The 12,765-nt window shown below is 33.1% G+C and overlaps 3 protein-coding genes across 4 annotated transcripts in view; 1 reads left to right on the top strand and 2 right to left on the bottom strand.

Annotated features, from left to right (window-relative positions):
• Vps13D (vacuolar protein sorting 13D) overlaps nucleotides 1-7,434 on the bottom strand; it is a 24,377-nt gene extending 16,943 nt beyond the window's left edge. Inside the window, exons 1-11 of the mRNA XM_011499367.1 lie at nucleotides 6,771-7,434; nucleotides 5,837-6,027; nucleotides 5,523-5,754; nucleotides 5,208-5,404; nucleotides 4,965-5,132; nucleotides 4,207-4,543; nucleotides 3,675-3,980; nucleotides 2,621-3,563; nucleotides 2,129-2,468; nucleotides 1,317-1,967; nucleotides 49-888 (exon numbers count right to left, since the gene is read on the bottom strand). Of these exons, the coding sequence (XP_011497669.1) occupies nucleotides 49-888; nucleotides 1,317-1,967; nucleotides 2,129-2,468; nucleotides 2,621-3,563; nucleotides 3,675-3,980; nucleotides 4,207-4,543; nucleotides 4,965-5,132; nucleotides 5,208-5,404; nucleotides 5,523-5,754; nucleotides 5,837-6,027; nucleotides 6,771-6,867 (4,302 nt within the window). The 5' untranslated portion in view covers nucleotides 6,868-7,434. The remainder of the gene's footprint in view (nucleotides 1-48; nucleotides 889-1,316; nucleotides 1,968-2,128; nucleotides 2,469-2,620; nucleotides 3,564-3,674; nucleotides 3,981-4,206; nucleotides 4,544-4,964; nucleotides 5,133-5,207; nucleotides 5,405-5,522; nucleotides 5,755-5,836; nucleotides 6,028-6,770) is intronic.
• Nucleotides 7,435-8,030: 596 nt separating this feature from the next.
• Nucleotides 8,031-9,419, bottom strand: slv (sugar transporter SWEET1). Its single transcript, XM_011499215.1, is given in 4 exon segments — nucleotides 8,031-8,456; nucleotides 8,719-9,001; nucleotides 9,059-9,136; nucleotides 9,225-9,419. Coding segments are annotated over 4 exon segments (675 nt in total). The 5' UTR covers nucleotides 9,302-9,419; the 3' UTR covers nucleotides 8,031-8,219.
• A 2,799-nt stretch (nucleotides 9,420-12,218) lies between these two features.
• The window catches only part of LOC105361909 (leucine-rich repeat flightless-interacting protein 2), a 5,167-nt gene continuing 4,620 nt past the window's right edge, over nucleotides 12,219-12,765 (top strand). For both annotated transcript variants that reach the window (XM_011499214.1, XM_011499213.1), the window contains exon 1: nucleotides 12,219-12,313. The gene's annotated coding sequence lies outside the window, so the exon portion shown is untranslated. The remainder of the gene's footprint in view (nucleotides 12,314-12,765) is intronic.

The following is a 12,765-nucleotide window of genomic DNA, read 5'->3' as shown; positions in this document are numbered from 1 at the left end:
ATTAAAAAAAAAAAAAAAAAAAAAAAAAAAAAAAAAAATGCCACTCACCTCGTGAATCCTCTCCGTAACATCGAGAGAGTGCAAATTCATATCCTTGACCTCGAGGTTGATCTTCTGTCGGGTGGAGCCGGATGCTGGCGGCTCATGTTGGAGGGACATGGTGCCCAGATGAGCCACGAAGACCTGGGCGCTTTGGGAGGACCTTGGTATGACTATAACCGGACTGTCCAGCACTAGGTCGAGCTTGAGGAAGAGATTGGCCGGAGCCTCGACGCCGTCCAGAGAGAAGCTCGGGAGCCGCTTGCGCTGTGGCATCGACCAGTCCTCGGCGTTCACGAGACCGATCGCCATGTCCGTGGCCGCAGCGCCGATTTGCCGTGCAACATTACTGAGATACTGCTTGAATTCATCGGCGCAGGAGCGGAGCTCGGAAATTAGATGGGGCGCGTGCGTGTACCAGACGCTGCCGATGCGCATGCTAATGTCGACCAGGGTCTCCGTGCCGTCGACGTCCAAATTTTGCCGACAGCTGCGACTCGCGAGAAAACGAAATGCTTCGGGCTGGTCAGCCGAGCTGAACTGTTGGCTCTGATAATGGTGGTTATTGTGATTGTGATTGTGATTGTGATTGTGATTGTGGTTGTGGTTGTGATTGTGGTTGTAATTATGATGATGGTGCTGGTGGTTATGGTGGTTGTGATGGCTGCCACAATACGGCTCGGCCAGAGGATCGCGACCGACGCTGATTATACGTTGATGGGTCTTGCCGATGAGCGTCTGATCGAGGATCTGCAGCCCGCCTAACGAACCTGAGATTGAATTGTCCGATGCGAGGGTCGCCTGGATTCGTGCATCCGTCATGGTTGCTGTTGCGATTTTCTGACCCACCTACGTATTTGCGAGTCCAATAGGAAATTCAATGAATATTTACCTTTTACCGATGAAACAATTGATACGCTAATGAATGTTTTTTCATTATAAAATTATTATGCCGGAGGAATATTATATTGGGGAGTAGTCGATTATTGAAAACATAACGAGCCACATTCTGTTGATTCAATTTCTTTTTCTCATTTTTTTTTTCTTTTTCACTAATTATATTGGGGAACATGCACGATTATTCTTTGCTAATGTATTGACAAATTTTCAAGCAACAATAATAAAATAATTAACATTGTAAATTAGCATAGTCAAACAAAATGGCATCTTTTATCGTAAACGGCGATGAGATGCTGCTTTTAATTCTAAAACTTTTTGCGAATGGATGAATAAAATCAATTTTATTCATTGCGATTTATAAGATATATAACACGTACCAGATGACTATTCTGCATAACGGCTCTCAGCAGTAATACATTGAGTCGGTAAAAGTCAAAGGTAATTTCCGTTCTCGTGGGTTTGCTCTCGGACGTTAAACTTGTCATCGATTCGTATCTCTCCATTCTCCTAGATTTACTCTTTTTCAATGGAAAGAGTCTCCTCGCGAATCCCATGAGTTCAACAATGGTCTCCTGATTCGCGATAATATCAAGATTATTGAATTGTATATTAGCGACTCGGAGACTTTCGAGAGGCTCGTCGATGAACATAACTTCGACGACGATAAGAGCTTCCGAATCGAGATGATCTATACTGGGTGGCGGCGCGTCTCTTGCTCCAATTTGATTCTTCGTATCGTGATGCGCAAGATTGAATAAAGCATGTGAGATAGCAACCGGAGAGGTATGACGTACGGACAGAGTTGGATCGGAGGAATCTGGAGAAATGGGCGAAGTTGGCGAAGTCGGCTCCGAGTCTCGCAGACTACCCGAAACACTATCCATTCCAACATGTTTATGACTGGCTACTAGGAGCTCGAAATCGGGCCCAAATTCTTGAAGTGCATCTACCAGCAGGAGACCGTGCACCGACAGCGACGCGCTCAAATCAGCCGGACGCTTACTCAAGGCTGCTCGTACTCCCGAAACCTGTGCATTATTCATTTACATAAGATCAAATACATAAATATAAATTTTCAATAAAGTGTGTACATTTGAATATTATTTTCCAAATCAAGTGAAACGAGAAGAATTCACATGATTCTACAGAGTGTAGATACAAAAAATTAGTGATAAGGAATGTCAACAACCTGAAGCTCGGCGACACTCCTGCCTCTTGATTGCAGCTCGAATGTCATCTGATCAATGATAAATTGAATCATCATCGCGTGATTTAATGTTCTATCCGTGCTCTCCTCTTTCTTTGGGCTTTCGAGTTCCTCGTTCGGATATATTCCATTGGCTTTCGTAAAAATAGGCGAGTTGCTCGATAAACTCCATAGTAAGTGATACATCGACCTTATAGATTCAACTTTCTGCTCGTTAACATGAACTACGAGCCTAGGTAAATTACCCGAAATTGTTACCGAGGGGAAATGCGGATCGTTAGTAGTGACAATTCTTCTTTCGATTTGTAACGATATATTAAATCTGCAAGAAGATGAAAATGGCATGAGTGATTTACATTTTATTAACGATGAATGATCCCAACTTCGTATTATTTACAAGAAACTCAATTGAAATCGAGTGGACCTTTACAAACTATCTCACATATTACATTGAATAAATTAATTCGAACGAACCTTTCTAATACGTGGAGACTGGACATGCCTCTTGTTCTTGCGTGCTTCCAGTTATCTTTGACCTTACAGACGAGAATCTGAAGATCAGCAAGGTCGACGCTATAATGATCGTAGAGCTTTTTGTGAAGTGCAGACTCGGACAAGCCTTGTTGTAGATCGTGCACGGAGCCATTTTCTTGGCTACCGGGTGGCGTTGAACAAGGAGTTTCGAATCTTTCGTCTTCGTCATCCTCGTTATCCTCATCGCCGTCAATCGACTGGTCAATGTCGCTCGTCGACGACATGGGATTTTGGGCACTTAGATCTGCCAGGCTCGTGTTCATGTTGTTCGATAAGTGCAAACGACCGAAATCGACGACGACCACAGCCGCATTCGTATCGGTAAATTTTTCGACTAGGAGAATTTGCGGCGCCGAGATATTGAACCTTAGATCCCAGGAGGATCGATAAGTCGAGTCGCCCTCAAGTATTTGTTCCCAATTTTTCATGAGCTGACGCCTCGTCCTGCGCTTCATTGCTTGGAGACGTTGATTGTTAGAGCTGTCGGATCTATGGGGCTCGCACACGAAATCCAACAGCCAGCGCATGGCCAGCGGATTGTAAACGATGTCCAGGGAACGGGAGGCGACGTGTAGCAAATGATCAACATTCATGTGTAACGGTCTTTTCTCGTAGACGAGCTCAAAGAGCGATTGAGTCATTTGCACAGTCAGCCTCTCAGTGGAGTTGCGTGAGCGTGAGAAGGACGAACCATTAGAGCCGATTGTTTGAGGTTGAATGAGGATTGGGAAAGTTGAATTTTCGGTAAAGTGGTCGTGCATATAGAGAGCACCAAGACTTATGGAGAACTTGTGAGAGCCCGAACGTGGCCGTGATTCGTAACTTAAATGAACGCGTTCGAACTGCAATTCCATTATTGTCTTAGTTTCAACAGGTTTTGTCCCTACGAATGAATCAGCACATAAAATATAATTACTTAATTTTTTAATAACTAATCAATCATTTTAAGATGACAAAATGTATTTCTAAAGAGACTTTAAATAAATTATCCTACCAGACTGATCTTTCAAAACAGTACAAAGCGATATTGCACCCTTAGACAGAGCAAAGTTAAAGAGGCCAAATACAGTATCGCGCCTTAGGAGAGTATCATCGTCAATGGTGTCTGCCAGTACATCCAATAGCTCTCCATCAAAGGTCGAGGAGCCCGTTGCCGATGAGGTACTGTTATTGCTTGTTTTAGAGGATTGCCAGCCCCACCACTGTGGGAACCATTGTAAGAGCATACCCTGAGCTTGTGGCGACGTTGAATTATTTGATACGTTTTGCGGAAGTTTTGGCGGTCTTACTTTCATCATTGCTGCAAAGATGATTAAATTTTGTAATTAAAAAGTATGCTATTTTACAAAATAGATCTAAATTCGAATTCCTTAATATTTGATTATAAGAAACTGTCCATCGTTCGTTTATTTATTTATTTATTTTTGTTGTATTTTTTACAAGATACCTTTACGTTTTACACTATTAGTAAAATCAAGAAGCCACGATCGTTACTATAAATTAAATTAAATTTCTCAGATAATTACCTAATTCTCGTAAAACTCTCAGTTCATCAAAACTCAGATCGATCTCCATTTGGTCTTTTAATTTTTTTATATCTGGCGGCAGACTTAGTGTTGGATTTGATAATAATTTTGCACAAGTGTCTACGTATGTAATATTATTTTTCCCAAGCTTGAGAATATCTTCCCAAGTCTTTTTCAGAGCAAAAGTTTTTCTGCCAATGTAACATCGAGCTGCATACCGCCACCATTCTTTTGGAGCTTCATTTATAGGTGCATGAGGTCGGCACCTTCTTTGCCGTCGTTGCCTGTCGATTTCATCTAATCCTTTGATACATTTTACAATTTGTTCATATTGCACCTAAAAGTATTAGATGGCTAATAAGTTATTGCTTTATAACATCCAAATGCACGTATAATTCAGAATAAACCAATATGCATTTTAAAATTTATATTACAGTCTTATATTTTTAATTAGACATATGGTGAAATATTCACATACGTATATATATAATACATAATATTTCCTTAATAAAAATAATTTTACTTAAACAGTCACGTAAATATAGACAATAATGTAACGAGAATAATTATAGTAAATAATTTAATCCTTTAATTCTATTAATTTTGACAAAATATTAATTTATATATGCGAGTGTGTATATATATATATATATAAATATATATACAGATTCAAACGAAAATGAATTTAATATTTTAGAAAAAATATAATTTAAATAAAAATTCAAATGCATTATATAATTATATAATTATAAACATACATCTGTAATTGATAATGGTACTTTATCTAAAGAGAGATCTAATACTAATCTAGGTTTATTTGATGAACGCAAAGGTCTTTCTGATCTGTCGCGTTTTACATGAGCTTTGGCACTGACTGGTAAAAGAATGTAGCATCTGTTTTGCTTTTTCACTTCGCTCATAGCAATCTAAAAATATAATTTATTATTATATGAACTTAATATGTAGATAATAGACGATTGATATATTAAAGATGTATTTACAGCCAAATCTCCAAGACTTAAATTATGAAACATTTTCTCTTTCTTCATCTCGTTCCAATATACAGAAAGACCATCTAGTTCCATTAACTTAAAAGATGCATCGGTTAAATTCCATGAAGTAGATCCGGGAATCCAACTTGCATCACAGCTTTGAGCTGTTAAGCCACCGATTGTAACTCCCAAAACTATCCCATTTCCTTTAAAAATATTATATAAAATTTATAGAGTGCTTACATAATAATTACAATAGAAAATAAATTATGTTGAAGTTTCTTATTAATTTTAAAATATTAATGAAACATATCTTATACAAACCATTGGGAAGCGTTACCGTATCTTCATAACGTAAATGAACGTCTTTAATATTGAGCTGTAAATTTTCTATAATATTTGTGACTAAAGAAGTACCATAATTTACCCATGTACTATAACTAGTAGCATAATATCCAGGACCTTGTTCTGATTCTGCTCGCCATCTGGCTTCTAAAGCTTCAAGGCGACTTAATTTATAGTCAACTATTGCATGCTCCTCTGCCTCGCTGTCGTACTAGAAAATTAATTGAATCAATATTATATTGAAAAAATCATTTAAACAAATGTAATTATATTATTCAATGAATAAAAATTACCTCGTCTAAATTTATAGGTCCAGTAACCAAATACAATTGCTCTATACCTATAACCCATGATGCTGTTCTTATTTGAGTAACAGGAATTTGTAATCGAACTTTACCGATAAAACCAGCTTTTATTTCAACAGGTAATCCAATATGCCTTAAGGCTTCGCGTTTCAGAGGTAGATTTTCAAGTTCAACTGCCCCTGAAAGCATCGAGTAACTTATTGTATATACAATATTACTCCAAATAAATATATTTCCTTTATAAGAAAACATCTATAATAATTCAATAAAAACATAATACAAAACTAAACAAACAACAAAAAAAAAAAAAAAAAAAAAAAAAAAAAAAAAAATCAAATTACAATAAAAACTTTTCAATTTCTTTATTTCAATTGGTTGCATGTCGTTAACAATTTCAAAAATAAAATTATAATTCTATTACTAGTATCATCAACAAATCTATTGATAGAAATAAAATAAAAGTAAAAACAATATAGCCGGACCTAGTATTTATATTTGAACAAAAATCAAATTTTATTATAAATTTCTATAATTTTCTAATCTGAATAATACATTTATTTGAAATTTATATTCCTTATAGAATACGAATGATATAAGTTATACAGTGACACGCACGTTTTTATTTAATATGAATTATTATTATAGTTAACTATTAGAGATACTTTTAAATATTTGCAATTATAACGAATTTATTCTTTAATCATTATGAATGAAGCATTTAATTGAAATCTTAGTGCAAGACCATAAAATTAAACACAAATATCAAACTATAATTTTAATTATGAAATTATTCAGCATTAATGAAAACATAGCTATGTATCTATTTTAACAAGGCCAATATTAAATTGAATTATCGACACACGTACGAATATAAAATTAAAGTGGTATAATGAATAAATATACGTCTTTCAAAACTTTGTACCTGACAAGAGTGCAATGCTTAATTGATCTGTATTAAGGTTCTCGACATACTTGCCCAGGTAATTATTTAACACCCAGGCAACGAGACCTTCAAGCATCTTGACGAATACGGCGCAATTGTAAAACTTTTGCGATAATTACGTATGTATATCGAACTATTAACAATTAAAACAAATAAATATTAAATGGGGTTAGAATTCAAACAGAAGTGAAAAATTATTAAATTTTTCGTTTTAAATGCAATAACAGCATTCTTAAGTAACCTTTCCACGTGGATAACATATAGAATAAGCTCTTAGCCTACTTTTTCACTCAAGCATCCATTTCATTGCAATGTAAAACAAATTACAATCGTACATAATGTACATAATCACGTCTGCGGATTAATCGCGGGAATTTTTACTAGATTATCGATAGAGTTTTTATGATTATGTACAACAAAAATTGAAACGCACACACTGGGCGCCTCGCGTGTGTGCTTAGGTGTGTGTTACAGCATAACGATGAACGTTGATGTCACATTAATGTCAACCCTAAAAATAGAAGGAATGAAATTTAAAAATATTATTTAATTTAAGTAATAGTACGTGTAAGAATACACAAAATTCAAAGCATTATTACTAAAAATATATTGAGTGTCCCAACAATGTATTATTGAGTGTATAATAATAATATCGAACGTGTGCGTTTCCGACACATTACATAAAAATAATTTTAACGATGACTTAACTAAAATATTATCGTGACGAGTATGTTTTTAAAAATTGTAATTTTAAATTCACCTTTTTTTTCAGTTAAGTTTTTTCATCGATTAATTAATAATAATTGAAATTTATTCATCATAGTAATAAGAAAAGTACTAAGTATTGTTTGTGAAATACTTGCTTCTATTAAATAAATTTTTCATCTCAAATTTAATAAAATTTAATCGAACATTGTGAAAAATTACATTTTATTGTTAAAATTTCTATTTAACACTATAATAATTCTATTAAATGGTAAAAAATTTAATACTTAGTTTTTTTAATTTAATAATAAATTTTTTTCCTATTTGATATTCAAATTTAGAAATTCTTAAACATTATGTACATTTTGTTTTATTTCTTTTAATAATTATTATACAAATAATGTATTATGATTGCAAATTTTTTTTTTCACCTGAATTACAGTAGAATTATGTTTAGAAATCGTAATGGAAATCATATTAATGTAAAATAAGTAATTTAATTTTTATAATTAAAGTAAATTCTTATAATTAATTGTATAAACATATATAATTCTTTATTTCATTCATTGTTTTGGTAATCTACATCTTCAGTATGTCAAAAATATTCATTTTTTCTTAAATACTAGGCATCACAAATTTGCAAGATTTTACGTTTATAAACATTGCAAACACTCTTTTAAGTAAAAAATATTTTTGTTTAATATATAAATTTTTAAAAAAATATTATAACAATAGAGCTGTTTTCTTATTTGTTAATAATTCATTTGATTTTTTTTTCGGATACATGATGAATAACGTAAGTTGAAATCCGCTTAGAATGCATCCAAGAAAATTTGGTGTTTGAATGAATAAATCATTGATGATGTATCCATATAAGAGCCATTGGCATGATGTTATAAAAGAAGCTACAATCACAGGAAATGGTAAACTTTCGGCACTTTTTACTTTGATAACATGAGCCTACAAAAAACACAAAGAATATCAATTATTTCGATTATTATTTTTATTAAACGTTAATAAATTATAAAATTGTTAGTACTATATTTAACCATTTGCTAATCAAATTATAATTAATTTAATCGATTTAAAAATATATATTCAAAATATAAATATTTTAAAAAAATCTGATTAAGAATATAATTATTATACGAATGTTGTATATTAATTTAATAATTAAATTTTTGTACAAAAAATTATTTGTAAAAGTTGTTTCAAAACTTACAAGCATTGTTAATGGAGAAGCAAAGAATAAAATTGTTAATGCACAACTAATAAAACCAATTTGTCTTATAACAATTGTAACATCTGTTGCAATATACCAATATAAGTACATAATACTAGTAAATCCTAATGCAAATAATATCTGTTTTACTATAATTTTCTTTTTGATAGTATAAATGTAATATATCAAGGTATAAAAAAATTGTAATGACGTTCCAAAAAAATTAACGATCATTACAAATTTATCATGAATCAACATTCCATATAAGAACCATAAACTGCATCTACAAAAATAATATTAATAAATATTCCAATGACAACAATAGAATGATTGAACTTACGACATAAAACAAGTAACAAATGCTAATCCAGATGTATCTCCGGTTGATTTGTTTTTGATAAATTTTTTGCAAACTAACCTAGAAAAAATTAAGTTTCATGTACGTATATTTTATTTACATGTTAGAATAATTACGTTTATACTTGTTGAATTTAAAATTTATTTACTTTCCTGCTAAAAATTAAATAATAGTACATATTGATGCGGAGCTCGCCAAAATATCTTTAAACAATATTAAATTCATTATAACAATATAAATACGTCCATATCATTGAACTGAAATAAGGGAAACTGAATTTAAATGCCATTAAATTGTCATGATATTACAATTAAATAAACATTAAAATAATATTGCTTCGTGTTTTGTTTTGAATTATGTCATAGGTTATAAAATTGTTACCGTTCAATTCTCTATCGATAAAATAGATTCTAATATTAACAAACAAAAATAATAATATTTCATTTGAAACAATTCAAAATATATCATAATAAAGTAAGCATATGCTTATTCGCTTTCACGAATTTATATTTATTAATTAAATGCATAATATAAAGAAGATTTTATCATAGTAATTATTATATTTAAAATATACTGATAGCATTAGCGAATGACTGAATGACAAGTTTCTAATTTTTATGGATCGGTGTCTTTCATTTAACAAAAAACACATGCTTGCATTAAATAAAAGCACGAAAGCATTGTTAAAATGCCGTATTGACACTAATTCGTTTCTGGCGGATCGAATGAACACTTTCAAACAATATAGTTTAAATTTTTTTTATTAGATTTACGATAAAAATCAAATTAATTAATTCTAACAATAGGTAAATTAAAAATATTATTACTTAAAACTTTATAATATAAAATTTGCTAATCGAGATTGGAGTTATTTTTATACTATAAGTTCATAAAAATTTTATTTTTATTTAATTAAGGATCGATTAATTGAATGTATTATTGTATTTTATCGGTCAGATCGTAGATTGGCAAGTCGATCGATTAAAATTTTTCTTTTACTCTTTTGCACGTTAAATTCAATTTTGATCGCAAACTTTTTCACTTTATTCGGTTAAATTTTATTCGTATTCCGGCACATACCGATGACAAATTGGCCTTCATCCACGGCGATTATTCCCAGCATATAGAACAGTTTTCATTATTTGATGAAATTCATCGTGATATTAAAAAAAAAAAAAAAATGTCGGTATTTCAAGTATTAGGATATCAAGTCGATATACCAAGTATTATTAGTATTTGAATTTATTTTCGAGATACTCTCGAAACATAAAGATAGGAAAATTAAATACAATTAAGTCGTAAATATCAGCGTTGTAATAATATTTTCGTTGTAACGTATTTCACATTCTTATCAATTCTTTTTCAATAATTTTGCTGCTTAGTTATTGCTTTAAACACACTAGCTCTTACATAATTGTAATATCGAAAGGAAAGTACAATATTATAATTATTTCCTTGATTACATTCTTGAAATAACGAATAAACTTCAATTAGTCTGCAAGATATTGATTTCAAATCTTATCTTATAATGATGTAGGCCGATTATTAGAACGATCTGGGAGTTTATTGTCGAATCAAAGTTTAATAGAAGATTAAATTAAACAAATCGTTCACGTATATTATTGCGCTATCAAGCACTTGTTATGATTGACAATTTTTAATAAAACTTTTACTTATTTTCAAAGTATAATAATTATTAATACTGTTGTCGATGTTAAGCTGAAACGTTGTTGTTTTTTTTTTCCATGAAAAATTCAATCTTACGAGCTGTACAATAAAATTAATATAATATTAGCAGACATCTTTCTTCATGATTACATCGATTTTAATTTATTATTTTTTACTTTAATGATTAACTTATAAATATAAAATTCTTTCAACCCCCATATTCTAACCTTAGGCTACATTTACAACAGTATAAGTTTAATAAACTTAAACAATTTTTGTTTTACCTTAAACTATATATTAAATGATTCCGTTGTATATCAATCCGCATAGTCTACCAGTTAATAATAATAATAATAATAACAACAACAACAACAACAACAACAACAACAACAACAGCGACGATAACAATAACAATAATAAGAACAATAACGGCAATAACAATAATAATGTGCTTAAAAGTATTTAACTGGTAATACGAATGAAATTAATTCTTTTCATACATTTGATTTCCGTTGCTTAATTATTAACTCGTCAAAGATTTTAATATACCGAAAAGAACAACTAGCTGCTTTATATAAAAAGACTGTCTTAAAGCATAAACTGAAACCCTCAAGTATGTAGTTATGTAAATTTATTTGCCAGTACGCCTAAATCGGTCAAGAAACAATTATCATTATATTATTAATATTATATAACGAAGTAGTAATCGTCGATTAACCGTATTATTGCAAAATAAAGCCAACTATAGAAAGTGTGCCATTGGAGTGTCAGCTTTAAGGAGAAAATGAAGATAGAAAAAGAAAAAGACAGAGCACAGAAGTTATATATTATTCTTGAAAGTTTTTCCTTCCTTCTCTCTTGCTCTCTTGTTGTCGTAGCTCATGCGTTCTGAGCGCGCGAGCACGCACACGGATCCCAGCCCACGGTGTACGTATACAGCAGTCCCCGTTCGCACACACAGGCATCAGGAGTCCAAAAATTCGCAGATGCACGTCGACGGCCAGAGTGCGAGGAGGCGGCGAAATTCCTCGTCCTCCGATTTCCATCGATCGTATTTATAGTGTCACGGTTTATTTTTACGTTCTCTCGCTCTTTCGACTCTCGTCTAGTGTGTCGCCGTCTCTTCTCTTCTCTTGTCTCGTATCGTCGTAAACGTTCGACGGTCGTCGAGCGTAGGACAACAACGGGACACGAGAGGTTCGGTTCATCCTTCGTCGTAGCCGTGTATTACGATAGTGTAGTGTGAAGAAAAAGAATAATAAGTTAAGGAAGAAGAGGAAGAAAACTATGCGCCTCTGATTCTGGTGTAAGTGTGATAGGAAAAATCATCATGCTGCCCGTCGCCGGTTAGAAAGAGAGAGAGAAAGAGAAAAGTGAAAAAGGTGGCGGAGGAGGAGGAGGAGGAGGAGGAGGAGGAGGAGGAAGAGGAGGAGGAGGAAGAGGAAGAGGAAGAGGAAGAGGCGGCAGCGACGGCGGAGGCGGTGGCGGAGGCGGCAGCGGAGGAGGAGGTGGAGAAAGAAGAGTAAGGAGAAAAGAAGCATATATAACCTCGTCACGTCGCCCATCCTCGTGAGTACTCTTCCTCTTTCTATCTTTATTTGTGTCTCTTTTGCTCGTGCGCACACCCTCGACAATGTACATCATCGTCGCATCCACGTGGATGTTTTTCCACGACGTGTTACGATGATTATTGAAGAGGGAAGACTAAAAAAAGTTAATAAAAATACGAGTCTCCATTTTTCCCCCTCCCCCCTCCCCCTCCCAATGACCTTTTCTACTGTACGCATACAACTTTTCTTGGAAATTGTTATCATTCAGCTATTCTTTTTCGTCTCACTCCATGCTCTCGCACAGGTGAGCAACGACGGCAAGAAATTTTCCTCGAGTGCAAGCTTTATTTGGCAATCGTTCTCTATCTTTTTCTTACTATCCTTCTCTGTCTTATAACTTCAGTGTAAAACTTGCTTCTCCCTCTCTTGCATTACTCTCTTCTCTTTTCGTATCTCACCTCGCACGCCCTC

This window comes from Ceratosolen solmsi, unplaced genomic scaffold, assembly GCF_000503995.2.
Source record: "Ceratosolen solmsi marchali unplaced genomic scaffold, CerSol_1.0 scaffold2, whole genome shotgun sequence".
Classification (NCBI taxonomy): Eukaryota; Metazoa; Arthropoda; class Insecta; order Hymenoptera; family Agaonidae; genus Ceratosolen; species Ceratosolen solmsi.
Note: the sequence above shows the minus strand (reverse complement) of the source record. Positions and strands in the feature narration are given on the sequence as shown.